The sequence below is a fragment of the Podarcis cretensis genome, assembly GCF_951804945.1.
Source record: "Podarcis cretensis genome assembly, chromosome: 17".
Classification (NCBI taxonomy): domain Eukaryota; kingdom Metazoa; phylum Chordata; class Lepidosauria; order Squamata; family Lacertidae; genus Podarcis; species Podarcis cretensis.
This window is the reverse complement of record NC_137187.1, coordinates 32356872-32380882: the sequence shown is the minus strand read 5'-3', so window position 1 is coordinate 32380882 and position 24011 is coordinate 32356872. Positions and strand designations below refer to the sequence as shown.

At 46.6% G+C, this 24011-nt stretch overlaps 2 protein-coding genes across 2 annotated transcripts; one reads left to right on the top strand and one right to left on the bottom strand.

Annotated features, from left to right (window-relative positions):
- Positions 1-1417: 1417 nt before the first annotated feature.
- ATG4D (autophagy related 4D cysteine peptidase) lies at positions 1418-14608 on the top strand. Its single transcript, XM_079959568.1, has 11 exons — positions 1418-1576; positions 3380-3681; positions 6151-6234; positions 7395-7568; positions 8025-8358; positions 9326-9390; positions 9532-9680; positions 10654-10732; positions 11642-11718; positions 12462-12581; positions 13180-14608. The coding sequence occupies exons 2-11, from the start codon at positions 3462-3464 to the stop codon at positions 13360-13362; spliced, it is 1485 nt and encodes a 494-aa protein (XP_079815694.1). The 5' UTR covers positions 1418-1576; positions 3380-3461; the 3' UTR covers positions 13363-14608.
- A 348-nt stretch (positions 14609-14956) lies between these two features.
- On the bottom strand, positions 14957-23541 carry LOC307206148 (galactosylceramide sulfotransferase-like). Its single transcript, XM_079958937.1, has 2 exons — positions 23170-23541; positions 14957-18173 (listed from the first exon to the last, which is right to left on the bottom strand). The coding sequence occupies exons 1-2, from the start codon at positions 23208-23210 to the stop codon at positions 17033-17035; spliced, it is 1182 nt and encodes a 393-aa protein (XP_079815063.1). The 5' UTR covers positions 23211-23541; the 3' UTR covers positions 14957-17032.
- Positions 23542-24011: the final 470 nt, after the last annotated feature.

The following is a 24011-nucleotide window of genomic DNA, read 5'->3' as shown; positions in this document are numbered from 1 at the left end:
CGGGTCCCTGCGGAGGAAAATGAGCTCAGCTGGAGACAGGAGCAAGCTGCAGAAGATCCAAGTTTATTGCGCAACAGGTTCAAGGCGAGATTGAACAGCGAGAAAGGGGTGACATGAACTTTTGAAACTTCCCTCCATGTCCCAGAATACAGTGCAAAATACATCCCAGTTACATCATGAATACATTAAGAAGAGGTTGGGTTACACAGATTACATCATGAATACATTAAGAAGAGGTTGGGTTACACAGGATTAACATATGGAGGAGGGAGGTGGGAATATGCAGAGCTGGAGATATGCGCAGATAAGCACATCCTGAGTACCAGTGATGAGAAGACAATGGTCCATGTACTGGCATTGCCCGGAGGAAAGGCTTGGCAGAGTGATTTGACAGGATTAGGGTCTTGACACCTTGCTTGAGGGATTATGGAGGACAGGGGAGGTGTCATGGAGTCCTAGAGAAATTGAGCAAATTGGCACGTTGAGTTTCTATGAATTTTATAGATTTTAGTCCCTTTTGACATTGACAATTGGAAATAAATGGATATATTGTAGCGAAGAAGAAGGTGAAGAAGACATGCCCCCCCTTCCGTATCAGTAATGAAATGAAAAAGATGTTTAAAAGAACCTTTGCAAAAAATAAATAAATAAAAATCCAGAAGATTTTCTTTTGAAAATTATAGGGACAGAACTACCTAAAATGTATAGAAACTTATTCATGTATGGTACTACAGCAGCAAGAATGTTACTTGCCCCAAAATGGAAAGAAGCAGAAGTCCCAGCAAAAGAAGAATGGATACAAAAACTTATGGATATGCAGAAATGGTGCAACTTACAGGAAGAATAAAAAAATCAAGATAATAATTTTTAAATAAAAGAATCGAAATGTTTTATTAAATATTTACAGATAAATGATAAACAGATAAAAACATTGGCAGCATTTTTGCAATAACCAGCAGTTTCATAAGAGTATATATTTAAAGATGAATAAATGAGCAAATTAAGTTAATATGGATATGCAGATAATATTAAAAACAAATTTAAGGAACGGCAGAAAGTGGGGGAAGGAAGTCAAGTTTTGAAATGCTAAAATGATTGCAAAATTAGTGCAATGTATAAAATTAATGAAACATATAAACTTGAAAAGTATAAATAAATAAACTATATATATATATGATTTCTGAAATTGCAGGAGGTTAGTGGATCCCTTCCAATTCTATGATTTTTGCTCAACCTTGAGCCTCCCAAGATATTGTTGGACCCCTAGTCCTTCCCGCTAGGGATGATGGGAGTTGTAGTCTTGTGGTGGTGAGGCTCTCCAACGTTGAGCTTTTCCTCCTCTACATTTCTATCTCTAGGTTCGCCAAGGGGAGAGCAGCCACTTCCGGCAGCCGTCTGAGGGCGAAGGACCATTTCCGCCCGGACGTCGGGCGCTTCTCAGCTGCTTCCGGGGATCTAAGATGGCGGTGGCGCTGTCGCTGCCGCTCGCGGCCGAAGGGTCTCCCCAAGTCATGGCGGACTGAACGGCAGCGGCTCGCCCCGGGGAAACGGGCTACCTCGTCCCATGCCCACCCAGGTTGGGTGTGAGGGGGTCCGGGGGGAAGCGGGGCTCGCCTGGGCCGTGTGTCGCTGCAGGAGGGAGAGGGGAAGGTTTCCGTGGCGGTGGAATGGGCGCTGGTTGCTGGGGGCGAGCTGGGTTGCTAGGGCCGCGCTTGCTGGGTTGGGAGGGGGAGAGGGTCCCTCGGCCGCTCCCGCATCTGCGAGGACTCGGCCGCTTAGTGGGGCATCGCCTGCATTTGGGAGCTCCCTGCCTATGGAGATCAAGCAGGCGCCTTTCCCTTCACTCTTTCTGCGACGCCTGCCTGCTGAAATAATAATAATAATAATAATAATAATAAGATTTATACCTCGCCCATCTGGCCGGGTTTCCCCAGCCATTCAATATATAATAATAATAATAATAATAATAATAATAATAATAATAATAATATGATTTATACCTCGCCCATCTGGCCGGGTTTCCCCAGCCATTCTGGGCGGCTCCCAACAGAATATTAAAAGCACGATAAAACATTAGACATTAAAGACTTCCCAATACAGAAGAAGAAGAAGAGTTTGGATTTGATATCCCGCCTTTCACTCCCCTTCAGGAGTCTCAAAGCGGCTAACATTCTCCTTTTCCCTTCCTCCCCCACAACAAACACACTGTGAGGTGAGTGGGGCTGAGAGACTTCAAAGAAGTGTGACTGGCCCAAGGTCACCCAGCAGCTGCAGGTGGAGGAGCGGAGACTCGAACCCGGTTCCCCAGATTACAAGACTACCGCTCTTAACCACTACACCACACTGGTACACAGTGGTACCTCGGGTTACATACGCTTCAGGTTACAGAATCCGCTAACCCAGAAATAGTGCTTCAGGTTAAGAACTTTGCTTCAGGATGAGAACAGAAATTGTGCTCCAGCGGCCCCATTAGCTAAAGTGGTGCTTCAGGTTAAGAACGGACCTCCAGAACGAATTAAGTACTTAACCCGAGGTACCACTGTATATTGCTTGAAATATGGTGCCTTTCACTTTCTCCCCCCACCCTGTTGTTACTGGTTCAGAATATTGTATGCTGCTCTAAAAGGTTCAGCTGGGGAGATGGTGGTATGTCAGTCTCTGGACTGATAAAAACCATGATTTACACCAGGGGTAGGCAACCTAAGGCCCATGGACCGGATGCGGCCCAATCACCTCAATCCAGCCCGCGGACAATCCGGAATCAGCGTGTTTTTACATGAGTAGAATGTGTCCTTTTATTTAAAATGCATCTCTGGGTTATTTCTGGGGCATAGGAATTCGGTCATTCCTCCCCCCCCCCCAAAAAAAAAAGATATAGTCCAGCCCACCACATGGTCTGAGGGACAGTGGACCGGCCCACGGCTGAAAAAGGTTCTGACCCCTGGTTTACACAGCTTTCATTTAAAGGAGGCAGAGGGTGCTGGGTGGGTGGGGGGAGCTGTAGGATTTTCTCTGATTCCTTTCCACTCTCTTAGTCCAGTCTAAGACACAGTTGTTCTTAGTCCTGGTGCAAGAGATCCTTTAAACTGGAGATGCCAGGGATTCACAGCCATTGTTTGAAAAAGAGGCAGACTTTGGATGAATTCTCCCATTTGCTCTTTACAGCTTAGCGTCCCTTAAATGTTTTTCCTTGACACATCTCATACTGCTGACCATGAAGGTTTGAGTCAGACAGACAGACAGACAGAGCAGGAGGTGGGAGTAACACGAGTCTTGTTTGCAAATGTATTGATTTGTACTTTAAAATGTTTGGGGTCTTTGAGCTTCCTTAGTTGCTTTTTTAGTGAGATTCTCACCCTTGTTTCTGATGCTTCTGCAGTTCTGCTTCCCTGGCGAGGCACATGGAAGTTTCATCCCAACCCCCCACAGAAGACGCAGCCTGCACTGGTCCCAGTTGTTAAATGAATTCCGTGTCACCCACCTCAGTGCAGTACTTAAGCCAGGATGAGCTGCGCCACTCAGACGGAAGGCAACTCTTTAATCCCAGGTCCAGCAGTCAAGGGGGGAACTACCCAGGGCTCTTCCCCGGAGGGGGTGCCGCACGCAGCCAACATAGCGAGCCTGACGAAGTGGACAAGATCAAAAGCAAGCTCTTCTCTGTCTGGAACAATGTGAAATATGGTGAGTCAGACTTGCGGTTGTTGCATGGAAATTAAGGGAAATAATCCTTCTTCTGCTTAGTCCTCCACTTGACAAGTTTAAATAAATGTTTGTGCTTCCTTTAAGAGGGAAAACCCCACCAAAGGTGGCATACAATTAAATTACAGAATCGTACAATTATAACAAATATTTAATATTATAAAAATATTAAAAGCTAGAAAAAATGAAACATAAACTTCTAGCCCCAATATTCCAAAATATAGTAGCAGTTTCTGGTTTTAAGTCAGAACAAAAAGGGGGATAGTGGTTGGATTCTCTTTTTAAGCAATGCATCCTTATCTTAAAAAATGAACAATTGAAAATTGTTTATTGAGAAAGCTTTGTTAGCCACTAATCATCTATGTCTAGAATCTTAAACCAGAAATTAAACATGTATGCATCTCAATTGTGTTTTAATCAGGTTTTTAACTTAATGTTTAATTTATTTTATAAATATTTTAAATAGTTGTTTTGAACTAATTTTGTTTTGTTGTTTTTAAACCACTTTGAAGGTGTTTGTTTTTTTGCAATCAAGTGGTATATAATTTTTATGGAATCAAATACTAAATTGGCAGTGTGCTAGTTTTAGCCTACAGTGATATAGAAGGTATGGCTCTGGGAGTACTCAGTAAAATTATTAGCATTTGGCTTTGTATGATTTTGGGAGACCCAGGATATCCCCAGATTTCAGTGTCATAAGGCTTGTGGGTAGATGTTGTCTTTGAGAATCAAGATGGCCCCAAACTTCAAGACAATTTGTAGCCTGCACTATTGAGAGGCCTGATTCTCATGTTGGCCTTTGTCTTGTTGTGCCATGAAGTGACTTCCTTTATTTGGCACGACTTGTCGTGCCATGGAGTGACTTCCTTTGTTTGTGCTGCAAGAGCTCCTCTGAAATTCCTCCATATGTTGAGATCTGGAATTCTGCCATGTCCTCTGGGATATGGCAAATCTCCAGGTCTTGCAACAAAAGCATTCATTCATTGACAAAAGGCACTTTCATGCCAAGCTTACCCAAAATCCCTGTTAGATTTGGAGGCTGAGCACAGGCTTTTGATATGTCAGTATTTGTTTCTGAGAACAGCTGCCAAGTGTGTTTTTTACGAAAAGAGCAGAGAGCAAATGTGTGTAGGAGGCTTACACACCTTGAACAAATATGGCTAGCCTTACTGGTCATGGGGTGGGGAAGATAATACGATTTGGAGAGCAGGTTCTACTTCTGTTTTCTTGTCATCTTGTCATTAGCCTCTGCTGGGCTAATAAAGCTGTCACCTCTTGCATGCTTTTCTGGTTGGTTTGAGAACACCTCCCCTGCCAGCTTCTGCTTCTGCATTAGCTCCTTGAATCATGGCTGTGGAGAGTGAATGTGAGCACAGATCTATCTGGGTTGGTGAAAATGTCCTATTAAATTCTACTTACAACACTGATTGTGTGTTTTGTGTTTACAGATAAGGATTTCATATCTTACCCCATGGCATTTCAAAACTAATCCAAGAGGCAGGGGTGGGGTTGGAGAGATTTAGTTCTGCTTTCTTTTTGTGTAATGTTTAACTTGATTGCTTTATTCTGGCTGTGGGAGCAGAAATCCACCCTATCTTCCCTCCTTGTATTTTCTCCTGCACCAAGAGCACCTGCATTGTATGATTCCAGGTAGCTTCTCTTGTCAGGCTTGTCAGGAATGAACAGGGGCAATTTGGATGGGGTTGCTTTTAATCTGTAGTTGAGAGGCTGGAAAAAAATAAAACATTTATAGTGCTCTTTCTACACCTGAGCACTGAGCTTCAGCACATTGTAGAATTTCCCATTGCAAGCACATGCTGGTGAATACTTTATCTGTTCATTTAAGCATTTATAAACCACACTTCTGTAGTAGTAGTAGTAATAATAATTATAATTATAATTACTAGCCAGTGTTCACCATACAAAAGATACAATCATAAGAATGTCAATAAAGCATCAGTAAAAACTTCCATAAGTTGTGGTTGGTTAAAAGAAAATTCCCATTTCAAAGGCCTGTCTAAATAACACCAGGTGAGATTTAACAAAGTTGTTGCATGTGGAGAACGAGATCTGTTCATGCAGGCTATTCTTGGATAGATGCTCCCAACTACAGCCATGCATTCACATACGTGAAGACTGAAGTGAATGTGAGAACGCAAACTGCAATAAATAACATTTGGGGGGTGGCTTCTAGTGCATTGGTGAATGTTTATTGGTGGGTAAGCTCTATGGAAGGCAACGTCTTAAGCAGGAGTGTGCAGGGAAAGGTGTTCCCTATGCAGATTGTTATGCAGTCAGGGTGGGTGTGGGGAGTTCTGCCACTGGAGGCCACTGGTTAGGAAGCTAGGTCAAGCCTGGATCTCCATATGAACCCGCAGGAAGGAAGTGGAGGCCCAGTGTTGAATGCCACATGGCTTGTAACAAACCTACCTGCCTCCTTTTCCTCCCGAGGTTGGACGGTCAAGACCAAAACTAATTTCAGCAAGCTTTCCCCAGTCTACCTCTTTGGGCACATCTACCGCTTTGAACGTGAAGGTGAGTGGCTTGGGAGGCAGGGTGGAGGGGATTCCCAGAACTTGGGTTCATTTTTGTTTTGCAATGGTATTGTGCAGTTCCTTCATGCAACCTCTGCCTGCCTCTTCCTCTGACCCCCAACAAGACACTATTGATTTGGTGTAAAATCCCTCAGTCGATGACAATGGATGCATTTCTGAAAGAGGCTGCCAATCCTCTTAGCAGTGCAGGAGTACAGATAGGAGATGGCAAATTTGAAGATCAAGGCCAAGAAGTCCTTTCATGCCAGCCCTTTGTTGCTTTTCTCTCTCTGCCTCTTCTTTGTCTTGGATAGCCAAGGAGGAATTACAAGCTCATACCTGCCCTTTATTTCCTTAACGTTTGAGATGTAAAGCATTAATTCAGTTTGTTCTGATCCTTATTCATTTATCCTAACTACTTGGATCAGGCTTCCTCAACCTTGGCCCTCCAGGTGTTTTTGGCCTACAACTCCCATGATCCCTAGCTAGCAGGACCAGTGGTCAGGGATGATGGGAATTGTAGTCTCAAAACATCTGGAGGGCTGAGTTTGAGGAAGCCTGACTTAGATGAAGAGGATTATCTTGACAGTACAGCTAGAGAAAGGGGGTGGGGAACTGGATCTGCCAACAGATCCTTTGTGGGCCAGATTTGACAAGTGGACATGGTCACCCACCTGATGATCATCTGATGTCGCAATGACATTAGGGCAATGTTTCATTGGTCCAGCTGTTGTTGGACTACAGCTTCCATCATCCCTGACCACAGGTTTGTGAAAAACCGCGTTAGGGGACAGGTACTCTGAATTGTCGGGACTTGGTGAGAGCCCTGTTGGGAACTGGCTGACCGCCTGTAGCACAGCCAGCCTAGCCAGTGCACAATCAGGACTTTGGGACTCACATTTGTGCACTGGCAGCCACAGTTCCGCCTGCCCATAAGATGTTAGGTGCGGGGCAGGTGAGCATGGTTTGGGGAAAACAGCCTCAGAGGCCAAACTGAGACCTCTGCTGGTCCTGAACTTCCCTGTCCGTGAGCTAGAGGGTCTCCCTGTAAATATGGCTGGGGGCATTGTGATGCACAAAGGAAAAGTTCTGCCTCTGGGCTTGTTTGTGTGCTGCTGTTGGCCAGGCCTCTTCCTTACCGGTCTCTGTTCTGCCTTACAGAGGATGTGGAGTGCTTTCAGAAGGACTTTGCCTCACGCATCTGGCTAACCTACCGACGGGAATTTCAGCAGTTAGAAGGCACTATGTGGACCACTGACTGTGGCTGGGGCTGCATGCTGCGCAGTGGTCAGATGCTGCTGGCTCAGGGTCTCGTCGTCCATTTCCTTGGCAGAGGTGAGAGGCACAGCTCTGTGTGCGTCATGTCATGAGAGGATCCCTCTCGCCCACTCCTCCCCATTCCCCTGTCCCTTCTTAAAGCATGCATTCACGCATGCAGGTATCTGCAGTGTGCCCCAGAATCCCAGAGCATCCCAAAGAGCCATCTAGACTGAACAGCCCCTCCTCCCATTGCACCTGCCACCCCACCCCAAAATCGATAATTGAAGGAGAGTTGAGCAGTGGAAAAGTTTTTTGCAGGACAAGTAGCACTACGAGTTGTACATAGTTGATTTCACTTGCAAAGCCAAATGGCTCGGGCCATCCCAATCAAAATGTAGGCTATAATTATTTGCAGTCTTGAGCAAGTGAAACGGCTTTGCATTTGGGATGCTTCAATGTTTGGGTGGTTAATGGGAATGAAGGGTGCCCAAGTCCTTAGCTCGCTTTTTGGTTTTCTGTTCCGCTTTTCAGATTGGACCTGGTCAGATGCCCTTTATACCCCCAGTTTGGCGGAGATGGAGCCCATGAAAGCCACCCCTCTGCCCTGCCCCAGCACAGCTAACCTGCACCAGGTCCCACCTATCCCTACTGACAGGAGCAGGGGACCCTGGGAGCTGCAGGCCCCTAGGCGCGCCTGCAGTCCTGATGAACTGGAAAAAGAGCGTTACCACCGGAAGATTATCTCATGGTTTGCTGATCGGCCGCAAGCACCCTTTGGAATTCACCGTTTGGTTGAACTGGGGCACAGTTCAGGGAAGAAAGCAGGGGACTGGTATGGGCCTTCTATTGTAGCCCACATAATCAGGTGAGAGGTGATAAGACACAATAAATGATTTGACTTCCAGGAAATAAGTGGGGGTAGGGGTGTTCGATTTTGGCAAATTTTCACCAGGAATATTGGTGCAATGGGGTGGGGCAAATTGCCAGCTCTGATCAGGAGATCTATATTTGTTGTAAAAGCTCATTTTCCGTGTGTTTTTGCCAATTATTGCATGGCTGTGCTTAGTGCACAAGACAAATCAAGATGCTCGGCCAAGAATATTTAGTGTTTCGAGATTTGGCATTGCAAAGGCTTTCCAATCTACAGAACATCCAGAAATGGCCTGCCTCTGCCACCCCATTTTGACTGGGTTGTGGATCATCTCACTGCATATGGCATCAGGCGATTCAAAGTTTAAGCCATGAGAACAGGCAAAGGTTTTATCTTGTGAATGGGGCTATGAGACTACAGCGTTAAAATTAAGAGACAAGTCTTGGCCTGCTGCCAAGGATTGCAATCAAAGGATAATATGTGTCCCTCCAGAATGTTAAATTGTGTATTTCTGCACGGTGTGTGTATGTGGTCCTGACCCAGAAGTTTCAGCAAAAGGAACAGTTGGTCTTTTCTCCTTCCTTCCTTCCTTCCTTCCTTCCTTCCTTCTTTCCTTCTTGTGTTGATCCAGCAGTGTTTAGTCAGTGGGAGGGGCACAGATTCCAGCCTGCCTTCTGCCTTTGAGTCTTTAGCACTTTGGTGTTGTTGTTGTTGTTTGTATTGGGGGGGGGGGGCGTTGAGGGAATTTTGCCAAGCATCAAAAGCAAAGGAGCCCTGAAGCTGACAGACGGGCTGTTCTGCTGCTCCACTTCCTTTGCTGACCTCGGAAGCTAGAAATCTATAGCTTCTTCCTTTTGTCCTCAATCCTCTGGTGGTGGTCTTGCAGGGATGAGGCTGGCTGGAGAGTGGGGTCGGGAGGCAACGCTGTGTCCAACTGAAGTGCACCTTCTCCCCCCTGCAGGAAAGCAGTGGATTGCTGTTCGGAAGCAGGCAACCTGGCAGTGTATGTGTCTCAGGACTGCACAGGTAAAAGGAGCTGAAGGGGGGTGGGGGGTAAGCAGCCCTGCCTGTGGTTCATGAAGCACCTGGGAGGTCATAGCCCAGGTAGCTGGGCTGAGATCCCCTTGGCTGCAGGACCTGAATTCCTTGCTCTGCTGCTTCCCATAGTGTACAAAGATGATGTGGCAAACCTGGCCAATAGAAGCAAAGACAGGACTGCGTGGGACCCTGGCGCCGAATGGAAAGCAGTCATCATCCTGGTGCCCATGCGGCTAGGGGGAGAGACGTTTAACCCCGCCTACGTGGACTGTGTTAAGGTGACTTGGGAATAGGTGTGAGATGGACTCTGGGACTCAAATGGGCACATCCTTGTTGGAATCCAGGCTGATGGCTCTATGGGACGCGGGTGGCGCTGTGGTCTAAACCACTGATCCCCTTGGGCTTGCTGATTGGAAGGTGGGCGGTTCGAATCCCCATGACGGGGTGAGTTCCTTTGCTGTGTCCCAGCTCCTGCCAACCTAGCAGCTCGAAAGCACGCCAGTGCAAGTAGATAAATAGGTACCACTGCAACGGGAAGCTAAACGGCATTTCTGTGCACTCTGGTTTCTGTCACGGTGTTCCATTGTGCCAGAAGTGGTTTAGTCATGCTGGCCACATGACCCGGAAAGCTGTCTGTGGACAAACGCCAGCTCCCTCATCCTGAAAGCGAGATGAGCGCCGCAACCCCATAGTCGCCTTTGACTGGACTTAACCATCCATGGGTCCTTTACGTCTTTGGCTCTATGGGATAGAATGAAAATGTAACAGTTCTTTAAGGAGGATTGTGCCCATTCTGTGGAAGGAGGGGTGGGGTGGGAGGTTCCTTTGCTGCGTAACGATGGCCAAGTTGTGTAGCCACGACAGAGAAACTGGCTCTCATGATTGCAATTACTCAAGAAGAGCAGTGAATTAAACATGTTTGACTACTTCCCTGCCCACCCAAGTGCACTTACCAGTTGCATTCCTCTTGCCCTGCGTAATGCTCAAAGTGGGTGGTGGTGTTTGGTGTCTCTCCTGGTCATTCTGCATCAGGGCATACCACAGAGTAGAATCACAGACTCATGGAGTTGGAAGGAACCACCAGGGTCAATGCAAGAATCTTTTGCCCAGCATGGGGCTCAAACCGATGACCCTGAGATTAAGAGTATCATGCTCTACCAACTGAGCTATTTGTTTCCTTACATCACTGGGCGATCCCTTGGAAAGGAAGCTGGTCAAAGGTGGTGTGATTTAAGTTCCTTTCTTGTGCAGGAACTTCTGAGGCTGGATTTCTGTATTGGGATCATTGGAGGAAAACCAAGGCATTCCCTGTACTTCGTTGGATATCAAGGTAATAGATTTCATTGCTGAGGTGCAGAAATGTCTGGTCTCCCCTCTCCTCCTCCAGATGTTGGGTTATTATGTGCTGCTTTGCTTTTCCCCAACAAGGGCAGGCACCCCAAATTCTCCACCAAAATGCTTCACCAAAATTGTTAGCATAACATTCATCCATTTCTGTAATTTGCATACATTTTCATCCATACTTGGTCACTCATATGCTCAGTATGGACCAAAATGCAATTGCAGAAGTTACTGAATGTAAGTTAACATGCAGAACTTTGCCATTTTTGTTACTGGCCGTTGTTTCAAACATTGGAACTCGAACATCGCAAACCCAGAAGTAGGTGTTCTGGTTTGCGAACTTTGCCTCGGAAGCCGAACGTCTGGTGCGGCTTCTGATTGGCTGCAGGACACTCCTTAAGCCAATCGGAAGCCGTGCCTTGGTTTCCCAACATTTCGGAAGTCAAACAGACTTCTGGAACGCATTCTGTTTGAAAACCAAGGTACGTAAACATTCGTAAACATTTCCTAGTGGTGCACAGTTTAAAGGTGTCCCTTCCTCCCTCATACCCCCACCACACTCATTCATAAGACAAAATGTTGTTGTTATTTAGTCGTTTAGTCGTGTCCGGCTCTTCGTGACCCCATGGACCAGAGCACGCCAGGCACTCCTGTCTTCCACTGCCTCCCGCAGTTCGGTCAAACTCATGCTGGTAGCTTTGAGAACACTGTCCAACCATCTCGTCCTCTGTTGTCCCTTTCTCCTTGTGCCCTCAATCTTTCCGAACATCAGGGTCTTTTCCAGGGAGTCTTCACTTCTCATGAGGTGTCAAAGTATTCGAGCCTCAGCTTCAGGATCTGTCCTCCCATAAGACAAAATAGGATCCATAATTGATCTCCCACTTCTCTTGTCTTCCAGATGACACACTTCTGTTCCTGGACCCGCATTATTGCCAGCTCTTTGTGGACACCACTAAGGAGAATTTCCCCCTGGAGGTAAGCAGCTGCTTAGAGCTCCAGGATGGCATGGGAGCCAGTATGTATCATTGCACCTTAGGCACAACTGTGACAAAATAGTTAACCTTGCATCCGGTGTGGAGAGTTTACAGCTTAACTGCCAAAACATAAATGTGTTTTGTTGCTAAAAAGTGAGGAAGCATAATAGCCCTTTTAAGAGAAGTATGGTAAAAAGTAAGTAGTCAAAGCAAGAGCTGGTGTTACATTTCTGACGCTTACAGAAAGAACAAAACTGGGCAAGGCATATTTTCATCAGTGGAGTAAAAAACTAAAGGCATTTTAATTTTCCCTCAAGGTCAGTTGTGATACTTATAAATTCTCTACATGGAGAAGAAACAGGAAAATCATTGGGTCTATATGCTACAGATGCATTTTTAAAACATGTTTTGAGATGCAGGGTGATATTGAAGGCTTTACTTGTGCAAGATAAATTCTCCACTAGATTTTCCTTCTTGGCTGAGATCAGACAGGACACACACACACCCTGGTTGAACTTCAGGCACTTGGTGAATACTCTCTGAAATTTCAGCAGGCATTTTGAACAAGATTTTCTGACTTCATGGGTGATTTTAACTGATCTTTTGCAACCTAATTGTACACCACTTAGAAGCTACAGTGCTCAGTGGTGTATAAATTGGCAATGCTAAATACATAGTCTCTGGGTCACCTTGATGTGAGACAGCTCTGTGAATGTCACGTTTTGCTGTATCCCCTTTTTCCAGTCCTTCCACTGCAACTCACCCCGGAAAACAGCCTTCAGCAAGGTGGATCCCAGCTGCACCATTGGCTTCTACGTCAGCCACAGAAGAGAGTTTGAGGGCCTGTGCGTGGAATTGACACAGGTGAGGGTTATGTTTGCCTTGAGGCAACTCCAAGCCCTGCCAGTGGGGCCAGCTTTGAATTGATGTGTGGATCTGAAAAAACACTCCTAGGGTTTAGTGGGAGCAGGGTTTGCAGAATTCTGAAATGTGGAAATGTTGAGGGTGAGGATCTGGTTGAGGTGATTTGAGGCAATGATGGAAGTACAGTCGTACCTTGGAAGCCGAACGCCTTGGCACTCGTACATTTTTGCTCCCGAATGCTGCAAACCCAGAAGTGAATGTTCCGGTTTGTGAACATTCTTTGGAACGTTCAGCGCGGCGTCCGTAACTTCTGATTGGCTGCATGAGCTTCCCTGTTTCCTGTTCATGGGCATTGTGAACTATGGTGTGTTTCTTTATGATAACTCACAAAAGGAGAGGAGGATGTGCAAATTCTTTTGTACAGGGGTTCTACCACAAGGTGTTAGATCCCTGTAATTCTTCTCTGTACTTGGACTATCACAAAACAGAGAAGAAATAGACTCTAGCTATATTTTGTTCCGGCATAGAGACCTTCTCATATTGTCTCTGCCTCAAGTATTCGGATTGTGCCAATTGTCCTCCTTTGTGTCTACTGCAGGTCCTCAATTCTGCGGCTGCCAAAGAGAAATACCCCATGTTTTCCATTGTAGATGGCTGCGCTCAGGACTATGGTTTAGAAGAGCTCTGTTCCCGATTCTCCCAGCAAACTGTGCAAGGGCAGCGGCCCAGCAAGAGGGGCAGGGCGAAAAAGGCAACCACAGAGGATTTTGTCGTCTTATGATTTCTGGCGAGGCAGCCCCAACACCACTGACATATTTATTTTTATTTATGTAGATGCCTATGGCAGCCCTCTCCCCTTTTGATCCAGGAGAGAGGGAGAGTCCCTGTGTCACTCTTGCAGTGACTTGTCTTCTGCTACTCCAGCCTGTAGCAGTCAGGTAGCACTCCATGTCAGAGGCTGCAATTGAAATGTCTTGTGGGGGTTACCAAACTCCTCGATCGTTAGGATGCTGCTAAAAGGAAGTCAAGACACTGGAATAACCCACAGAACGTGGGCAAGCGATATTGAGCACTGAAATGACTGTACAATGGCGAGAGCCAAGGCAGTTCACAGTGAGGAGAGGGAAACCTTTAGCAAGGTGGTTCTGGGTTGATTTTCTAAAAGTAGGTTTCTCTCTCTTCGACTGCGAGTTCAAGGCAACTTCATTAACTACACAGAGAACTCAGTCCTGAACTCAGGGCCAGGCTATTAACCCGTGCATTATTGCGCTCAAGTTGAGGTTCTTTGCTACTCTGCTTGTGTGGTTGCTTCTCCCCATCAATTTGTTTCAGTGCACTCCATAGGCCCATAAAAGAAGAGGGAGGGGCACAGCTTGTCTTGTCTATTTTTTAACTGAGGTGTATGTATAGAGACAAATCTGTATTCACTTAAATTGAGGGATGAAGACTTTACAAGCTAGAGGTTGTTCACTGCTTAACAGGTGGCTGGGGAAGAACAAAAGAGACACAAGGCCTGTTTGGTTAATGATGTATTGGGTGGACTTGAATAATTAGTATTATGACATGGTTTCAAAGTGTAGAGGAAGGTCTCCCTTTGGAAGGAGGCTAAAGAAGAGTGGAGGGGACAGTTCAGGTTAGTATCGGGGGAGAATAGGATTCGCTACAGAGATGCATCCCTGGGATAGATAGAGCCTTGCATATTGGTTGAGAGATCCGTGGCAAAAGGGTATTAAACAACCACCTGTATACTTTACCCTGGAGACAGTTGCTTGAATTCTCTTTCCCCTCCCTGCACTTCCTCCTGCCTTATCAGTCTTTCTTCAGCAGCTGCTAAAGCAAAGGTTAGACTGACAACTCTCAGAAGTGGGCTTGGGTGCTCTTCTGCTTTTCTTAACTCAGGTGTGTTTGTGGTCAGCCAGGTTTGCTGTGTGGATGACTCTGCTGGCAACCCAGACTCCCCCCTTCAGAGGCAACACTCCTCCTCCCAGATCTGTTTGATCAATAAAAGCTCTGCTCCAACAGGTGTACTTTTACGGTGTAGCTTTTCATTGACCTGGCTACAACTCAGGAACCAGTTTACTGGCAAAAATCCTTGCTTCTCCAAACCAGAGACTGCCTGGTCCAATCCCCTGTTCTTTTAGTGGATTTGGATTTGATATCCTGCTTTATCACTACCCTAAGGAGTCTCAAAGCGGCTAACAATCTCCTTTCCCTTCCTCTCCCACAACAAACACTGTGAGGTGAGTGGGGCTGAGAGACTTCAAAGAAGTGTGACTAGCCCAAGGTCACCCACCAGCTGCATGTGGAGGTGCAGGGAAGCGAACCAGGTTCACCAGATTACGAGTCCACCGCTCTTAACCACTACACCATAGATGCCCATAAACAGGGTACAAGCCAGCAGTGGAGCTAGCCGCTCGGACACCCTGAGCGTCACACATGCTGTTCACCCAGGGGTGGGGCAAACCACCCACGGGGGCAGATCAGTGCAGCAGCAATCCGCCCGGGGGGATTTTGTCATCCCCCCTCTGGGATGACACCTGGGGCGGACCGTCCCCCCTTCCTACGCCCCTGGTACATGCACAACAGCCGCTCCCCTGCCCTCCCCCCAAACTCCCAGCCTGTAGAGTTCAGACCATGACCAAACTCGTGGTACCTGCAAAGCAAATTATCGGCTATATTACCTGTGAAAGAAAAAAGCTCTTTGGCTACTTGCCTCCATATTAGGGTGTTTCATAGGCTGCAGCTGAAGCTTACAATGCAGAAGCGTTTACGCCAAGTTGTATTCAGCATAGCACTAAGGGGAACATTCTCTCCCACCCATGGTGCCAGTTTGGGAAGAGCATGGGACCAGCTAGTGCAGAAGCCTAATTGAATCCTGCCCCTTGTTAGGTTCCTAATGGGATCAACTCCTTGTAATTGGAAATACCATTAAGAGGAGCCTCAAGATCTCCTCCTACTCATAGACTTTGCCCATCTTCCTGAATGCACTTCTTTGTCCTTGAAAGTTCTCCAAGGCAGGCAAGCCAATCGCTTTGGAATTGACATGATGGTCCCTTCCTTTCTGAATCTAGGTGAATAGGCTGGGAAGGCAAAGAGGAAGCAAATGCACTGCATCGCAGGCTGGATTGTGGGTGATAGAGTTTGGACTTAAACATTAGAACTTCAGATTTTTCACAGTTAGTTTCTGTGCTGGTGAACAAGAGACTAGTGTTAAAGGGTTCTTAACCAGAGGTGGCAGAAGACGACTTCAGGTCAGTGGTTCTCAAACTTTTTTCATCTGGACCACACTTTCAGAATAAAAATTTGCTTGCAGCACTCCAATTTTTTAATTGATAAAAAATACATTGGAAAACAAAAATAGACAACTAGCAGTGCTTGATTTATAACATAGAACACAACTACTTTATAATACGATCATGGGACATCCAGGGAGTATAAAACAGTGCAGCTACATAATAACATGAATATAATATAATAATAAACAAGCCTCTTACAAATGTCCCTCAAGTAGGTATACAAACTCAATCAGAAGCGTGAGCTTGCTTTTGTCAGGTAATCATTTGTCAGGTAATCTCAATTTGAGACAAACACTCATCAGCACAAAGAAGCCTTTCTCTTTTCTGATCTTTCATATCTGAAAATCCCTGTTCACAACACTATGTTGTGGAGAACTGTAGAAGAAAAGCCAATTCTCTTTGGTCGTCCAAGAGAGGCTTGGATTCTGTCTCTGTATAGCAGGGCACTAGATTGAAATGGATCAAGTGTTTTATCCAGGAGTATCTTTGACATTTGCTTAGTTGTAGAGTCTACAGCTAATCCAGAATGTGGCAGCGAGACTGGTGGCTGGAAGTGTCCGCCAGGACCATATAACACTGGTCCTGAAAAACCTACAGTACATTGGCTCCCAGTACATTTCCGAGCAAAATTCAAAGTGTTGGTGTTGACCTTTAAATCCCTAAATGGCTTTGGCCCAGTATACCTGAAGGAGCATCTCCACCCTCATCATTCAGCCCAGACACTGAGATCCAGCTCCAATGGCCTTTTGGCCGTTCCCTACCTGCAAGAAGGGAAGCTACAGGGAACCAGGCAGAGGGCCTTCTTGGTAGCGGCACCCACCCTGTGGAATACCCTCTCATCAGATATCAAGTAGCTATATAACCTTTAGAAAGCAGTCCTGTCTAGGGAAGCTTTTTAAAGTGTAATGATTTATTATGTTTTTATATAGGTTGGAAGCTGCCCAAAGTGGCTCAGGCAACCCAGTCAGATGGGTGGGGTATAATTGTTATTAAATCAGAAAGGATCCCTAGGATCATTTAGTCCAAACCCCTGCAATGCAGGAATCGCACCCAAGAGAACCAATGGAAAACAAATGAGTAGGACAGATGAGGTCAAGGGACAGAGAGGAGAGCAGGATTGCACCCAATATCCCCCAAATAATAGCCAGGAACCCACTAAGGGCGCATGTCCCTCCCATATTGCCTGTAATAGAGGTAAGTGTGATACTGGAGCTCAGGCAGGATGATACGGAAGCAGCCGTTGTACTGGGCATAGGTGAGGTTCTGTTTGAGGCTGTAGCCCAGAATGGTGACACTGCCCGGCTGCCAAGGCCGCAGCTCATCGGTCATGCGCTCAGGTCCTACAGGCTCCCCTGACAGGCACCTGGCCCCCGTCTCCCTGAGCAGCACATGGAAGGCGTCCAACTCCCTCTTCATGCGCATGTATCCATAGCGCTCCACCTTGTGCCAGAAAACGCCCTGGAAAAACCTGTAGATCTGCATGTCCAACCAGTTCCAGGCCTGGATCTTCTGCACCAGTGCCTTGGGCAGAGGCTCGCCCTCTTTGTGGCGCACGTTGAGCCTGACGTACACCAGCTCTTCCATGTCCAGCCCCAGCAGCTCCCTCGCCAGGAGGAGCGACTCGTCAAAGTGCTCCGCGATCATCACCAGCTGAAAAGTCCGATTCAGCCTTTCCAGCTCTCTCAGCCACCGGCCGCTCGGCGCTTCTTCCTGACTGGCATTCAGGCCTAGGTCAAAGGCCATGGGGTTTTTGGCCAGCCCATTGCTGGCATCCCTGGCATCGTAGTAGCGATCCGATGCCTCCAGGAAAGCCATCAGCGGCCTGGAGTAGTTGGCCAGCATCTGGAAGGCAGGCACGACGTTGAGGTAGTAGTGGAAGACGGACTCGAACGTTTGAACGGGGTGGCGCAGGATCGTGAGGAAGATGCTGTGTGGCGGCATGACTGCCTGGACTTCGCCAACCGCCAGCCGCATATGGCTGCAGAGCAGGTTGAAATGGGTGGCCCCGGTGGGGAGGTCCTCCACAAATGTCCTGGAGAAGGCCTCTGGGTAGGCAAACTGGTATGAATAGAGTGGAAAGGCCACGGTCAGGTTCCGCCGCTCCCCAGCCCGGAAGAGGATGTTCTGCACCGTGCTGCCGCCTGTTTTGTGGGTCTTCAGAAAGACAACATTAAGGCCCACCGGCTCTTCCAAGCCCGTCTTCCCCTGCAGCTGCTGAACAGCCAGAGAGCGAGTGGATGCGTTTTTCCGATGCAGATTCAGCAGTTCTTCTGCAGGGCTGATCCGCAATACTTCTCTGCAAGGTAAGGTTTTAAAAAAGGTAAAGGACCCCATATGTTAAACCACAGAGCCTAGGACTTGCTGATCAGAAGGTCGGCGGTTTGAATCCCTGTGACGGGGTAAGCTCCCGTTGCTCGGTCCCTGCTCCTGCCAACCTAGCAGTTCAAAAGCACATCAAAGTGCAAGTAGATAAATAGGTACCGATCTGGCAGGAAGGTAAATGGCGTTTCCGTGCGCTGCTCTGGTTTGCCAGAAGTGGCTTAGTCATGCTGGCCACATGACCCGAAAGCTGTACACTGGCTCCCTCGGCCAATAAAGCGAGATGAGCGCCGCAACCCCAGAGTCGGTCACGACTGGACCTAATGGTCAGGGGTCCCTTTACCTGTACCTTTACCTTTAAAGGACCCCTGGATGGTTAAGTCCAGTCAAGGCTGACTATGGGGTTGCGGTGCTCATTTCGCTTTCAAGCCAAGGGAGCCAGTGTTTGTCCACAGACAGCTTTCCTGGTCATGTGGCCAGCAGGACTAAACAGCTTCTGGCGCAACAGAGCACTGTGACGGAAACCAGAGCGCACGGAAATGCCTTTTACCTTCACGCTGCAGCAGTACCTATTTATCTCCTTGCACTGCTAGGTTGGCAGGAGCTGGGACAGAGTAACAGGCGCTCACCCCATTGCACAGATTTGAACTGCCGACCTTCTGATCAGCAAGCCCAAGAAGCTCAGTGGTTTAGACCGCAGTGCCACAGCAAGAGGCCACAGCAGCACAGTTACTTTGGCACAGCTTGGGGTAGGGGTCTTTGGGGTATTAGGATATTTTTGTAATCATCTGTCTAGTCACTTTAAGGATAATGTATAAGTAGGACCAGCCTTGGGATTACTTTATACTACTCTGCCCCTCGGTGATGGCTGAATGGCCAAACTCCTTGCTGTACATACCAGAAATGATCTGAAGCTTGTCTTGAGTGGGTTAGAGAGAAAACTTTAAAATGGAAAGTGTAATGCTGGTGATGAACACAGTAGTGAAGCTTCAAGCTCCGGTACTGGGGGGGGGGGGGCGGAGAGCAGGCAGGGGCATGGCGTGCTGCCCGCAGGGGCGTGACGCATGTCCTGTGGAGGCGTGGCACCCAGTGTGGGAGGGGAGGCAGCCACAATGGCACCCCACCGGGATCGCGCTGCCGGGGGCAGTGTGCTCTCCCCCCACTCCTCTTTCTCCGCCAGTGGATTAACGAAAGAGGTTTAAAGACTCTTTTCAAGGCAAATCTTTAAAAATGTAGTATAAACACCAACAACTGGGAAACGCTGGCCTGCAAGCGCTCCAGTTGGAGACCAGCCTTTACCAAAGGTGTCATGGGCTTTGAAGATGCTCAAACTCAGGACGAAAGGGGAAAACATGCTAAGAGGAAGACACGTTTGGCAAACCCTCACCGTGATCAACTCCCGCCCAGAAACCTATGTCCCCACTGTGGAAGGGCATGTGGATCCAGAATTGGCCTCCACAGTCACTTACGGACTCACTTTTAAGACCACGTTCATGGAAGGCAATCTTACTGTGCACAAATTATTGCCAAAGAAAGACAGAGAGAAAATGTTTCTGGCTTCTTGGTCAGGACTGAACAATGCCACGTGTTAAGTTCTGTGCTCTGCTAGTACCGGTAACTGGGAAATGCCTTCAGGAGGGTGTGTGCTAAATGCTCATAAACTAGTCCCTTGTGTACATTACAGGCCTTTGACAATCCTACCTGGATACTTCCCATTCCCCATATCCATGACAACATTTATCATATGTGGTGGGATTGTAAGAAAGTTAAAAGTTTCTGGGAGATGATATATAACGAGCTGAAAAAGATGTTAAAGTATACATTTGTAAAGAAACCAGAAGCTTTTCTTTTAGGGATTACAGGAAAAGTTATTGGACAAGTTATCTTCCCATAATTCCCATAAGTTCATTGAAGACTGGGGGAAATTTGTAGAATATCTGAAAAATATATGTGATGTGCAAACAACGTTATTGGGATTTAAAGAAGCCTTGTGAAATTTAAGAGGTATTGTCAAAAACAATAGATGTGGGAGGGAAGACTAAAGACAATACTAAAGGAGAAGGAATGCGTAACTAAGAGGTACAGATGGATGATTGTCAGAGAAGCTGAAGGAAGTCCAAAAAGAGAGAATTTGTTTGTTAAAAATTGGATAAAATTGTATATTTGTGTTGTAAAACAATATATATATATATATATATATATATATATATATATATATATATATATATATATATAAAACAACCAGCTCCACACATGGACTGGAAAGAGACCATCTGGACGCTTGGAACCAAAAATTACAGAGTGCCATCTCTAGAGCACATCTCTAGAGCTACCCAAAAGAACCAACAAACCGAAAAGGCAGTTTTGCAGAAGGCAGCTGCTAAGGATACCTCAGTACCAAAGACTAATTTATTTCTCAGTCTTCTTACACAAGGCTTAATTTCTAATTGTGCCCTGAGCTGCTTTGGGAGGAAGAGCAGGATAGGGATGTATTTATTAAACACACACACACAAAAGTGAGGATGGAAGACATTTCTTGCAGACTGGCAATCCTTCCCTCTGGGACCAGATTCAAGGAGCTGGCTGTGGTTATTCCGCAACACCTGCTCAAAAACACATCTCTTCTGCGTTGGCTCTGAACCCCTTTTTCAGAAATCAAGCAGAGAGGTGAGCAATGGTCTTTCAAGGTCAGGATCGTACCAGTACCAAGACAGTTCTCTCTACAAAGCTCCCTTGTACCCCACATACCAATACTCACTGCTTGGTCAGTTGCCTGAGGAGCAGCAGCAGAAGCAGGAAAATGGCACCCAGGAGCAAGGAGCGGTGTCTCCAGATGGCAACTGAGAGGCAAAAGCAGTTCATCTTCAGAGCAGTGGTTAGGCAAGGCAGCACCCCTCTGGAATTTCAGGGCCTGGGGTAGAGGCTCCCCACGCTCAGCGCAGCTCAGCTCCAAATAGTCACCAAATCACGCTTTTCGCCCAGTGGCCAAGTTAAGCCTCTCAGTCAATGGGTGTCTTACCTCGCCTCACCTCCCTAAAGCGGCTCAGAACTTCCACAGACTATTACAAGATACAAAGCAGCCAAACAAGCAGATGGAAGATCTGACGCGTCAAAGTCTCCCGGCCTCAAGAGAGCAGCTGCTGGGCACAGGGGGCCGAGGCTTCTTAAGGAGGGGGACCCAAAAGACAGGACAGCAGCCTGACCCCCTTCGTGAGAGGCTAAGAAATGACACATCGTACCCAAAACCTATTAAATAACCCAGCTGCCTGCCCCAAGTTTTGAATAAAATGCAGACTGAGTTGCAAAGGAGTAACACAGCCTCCTTGGTTGCGGAGGGTTTCGTGTTATCTGGAAGGCATCAGAAAAGGGAGATGGGCACTTCAGGGAACAGGTGCCCCAAGTCCTGGAAAAGGTGCCCTGAAAATGATACCTGCAAGGCTGCAAGCGACAGAAATGATTTCAGTAAAAAAAAAAAAACCAGAGTGCTGAGATTTGGTGGGAATCAAAAAAGGTTATTTATGTATGCTAAACCAACTACCTTGGTTTCCGAACAGCTTAGTTCTCGAACATTTTGGCTCCCGAACGCCACTAACTTGGAAGTGACTGTTCTAGTTTGAGAACTATTTTTGGAAGCCAAACATCCGGCAGGGCTTCCGTGGCTTCCAAGTGGCTGCAGGAGCTTCAGAAACTGCACTTTGGTTTCCGAACGTTTTGGAAGTCAAACGGACTTTCGGAATGGATTCCGTTCGGCTTCCAAGATACGACTGTACTGGGGCCCGTGTTTTGTTGGCCCCAAAGTGGAAAACGAATGAGATCCCAACCAAAGAAGAATGACAACTTAAGTTGACAGAATATGCACGACTCAGAGACTTAAACATATAGAATAAGAAAACAAGAACATACGTTTAGAGAAAATTGGAAAACGTTTATTGAATATATGGGAAATAACAGTGTACAGCTGAAAACGCTGGCAGCATGAAGATAAATTCATCAGCGTAAACAAGTTTTGATGGATGCTATAATGGAATACTGAATGGTATAAAGGTAAAGGGACCCCTGACCATTAGGTCCAGTCGTGACCGACTCTGGGGTTGCGGCGCTCATCTCACTTTATTGGCTGAGGGAGCCGGCGTACATGTGGCCAGCATGACTAAGCCGCTTCTGCCAAACCAGAGCAGCGCATGGAAACGCCGTTTACCTTCCCGCTGGAGCGGTACCTATTTATCTACTTGCACTTTGACGTGCTTTTGAACTGCTAGGTTGGCAGGAGCAGGGACCGAGCAAAGGGAGCTCACCTCGTTGAACTGCTGACCTTCTGATTGGCAAGTCCTAGACTCTGTGGTTTAACCCACAGCGCCACCTGCGTCCCACTGAATGGTATAGTTTTTGTAAAATATGCAGGGATTTATGGTATGTAAAATGAACCGTGGAAAGAGAAGGGAAATCATTGATATCTTAAGGATGTAAAATGAGTACGGTATTTTAAATTGTAAAATGAAAAATTTAATAAATATATATAAAAAAGAGAGATTTGGTGTGAATTGTGTGGTCCTCCAGACTCGCAACAGTCCTAGCTAGCATGGTCTGGGAGAATAGGGCCTGAAGCCCAACAGCAGCTGGTTGGGGGGAAGGTTCTTGTCACCAGTTCCCCATTCCTGCTGCCAAACCCAAGCACCACATAAAACTAAGAATTAAAAATAAAAAAAGAAGAAGCTTGTCGGTCGTTTAGTCCCGACACACATTTCCAGATGTTGTTCTTATTTATTAAAATTGTATACCGCCCTATACCTGCAGGCCTCAGGGTGGTGCACAAGAGCACATCTCAATATAAAAAACACAAAATGCAATACTGTAGGCAAGTTAAAAGACTTAGTGGCCTAACCACAGCATTAAGAACGCACTCAGGGAAAAGCGGCGCACAGCAGCCCTCCGGTAAAAGATGCTACGTGTTGAATTTCAAGAACCGAACTGACCTGTTCTGGGTCCCATCTACGTGGCATTTTCCTCTCTGCATTCTGCCCTGGCCTCCCCGTGGAGCAATACACCCACTTCAGGATTACAGATCCCAAGGACATGTTTAATGCCAGCATCAAGCTGCCTTAAGCAAGTTCTCTCGAGGTCACAAACTAGAGAAGCCAGCGGGAGAGGCCTGCCTTCTGTGGTTTGTTAAGAAAAGATTTCTTTTGATTTCAACCAGATGGGCTGAACAGAGTCTAGATTGAATCCCACCTTTGTTTTGCAGATTGTATGTGTGAATGAGTGATCGAGTGTCCAGGGCACACAGCTCCTGATCTGCTCGCCTCTCATTAACTATATTTTCTTTTCCTTGGTGACCACTCGTGGCCGAGTAATAATAATAATAATAATAATAATAATAATAATAATAATTTATTATTTGTTCCCCAGCCACTCTGGGCGGCTTCCATAAAACCAAAAATACACTAAAATATCACAGATTAAAAACTTCCCTGAACAGGGCTGCCTTAAGATGTCTTCTGAATGTCAGGTAGTTATTTATCGCTTTGACATCTGATGGGAGGGCGTTCCATAGGGCAGGCGCCACTACCGAGAAGGCCCTCTGCCTGGTTCCCTGTAGCTTTGCTTCTCGCAATGAGTAAGATTGTCTTCCGTGATCACGGTCTTAATAGGGAGTCTTCAAGTGACTGTGGAAGCCAATTCTGGACCCTTCTGGCCTTCCCGCAAAGAAAATATGTACATCTTATTTTGAGCACGGCCTCTTGAATGGTTTTTGATTTTTTAAACAAATTTTATTTTTGCCTTTTCTATTTTGCATAAACAAATGAGTTAAACACAT

Excerpts from the sequence above, each read along its gene's own strand:
- ATG4D (XM_079959568.1), top strand. The coding sequence starts at position 3,462 with ATGAATTCCGTGTCACCCACCTCAGTGCAGTACTTAAGCCAGGATGAG. Across the intron at positions 8,359-9,325 it reads ATTGTAGCCCACATAATCAG|GAAAGCAGTGGATTGCTGTT; the intron begins GTGAGAGGTGAT and ends TCCCCCCTGCAG. Across the intron at positions 11,719-12,461 it reads AGGAGAATTTCCCCCTGGAG|TCCTTCCACTGCAACTCACC; the intron begins GTAAGCAGCTGC and ends CCCTTTTTCCAG.
- LOC307206148 (XM_079958937.1), bottom strand. The coding sequence starts at position 23,210 with ATGCAGAGAGGAAAATGCCACGTAGATGGGACCCAGAACAG. Across the intron at positions 18,174-23,169 it reads GTAGATGGGACCCAGAACAG|AGAAGTATTGCGGATCAGCC; the intron begins GTCAGTTCGGTT and ends CTTACCTTGCAG.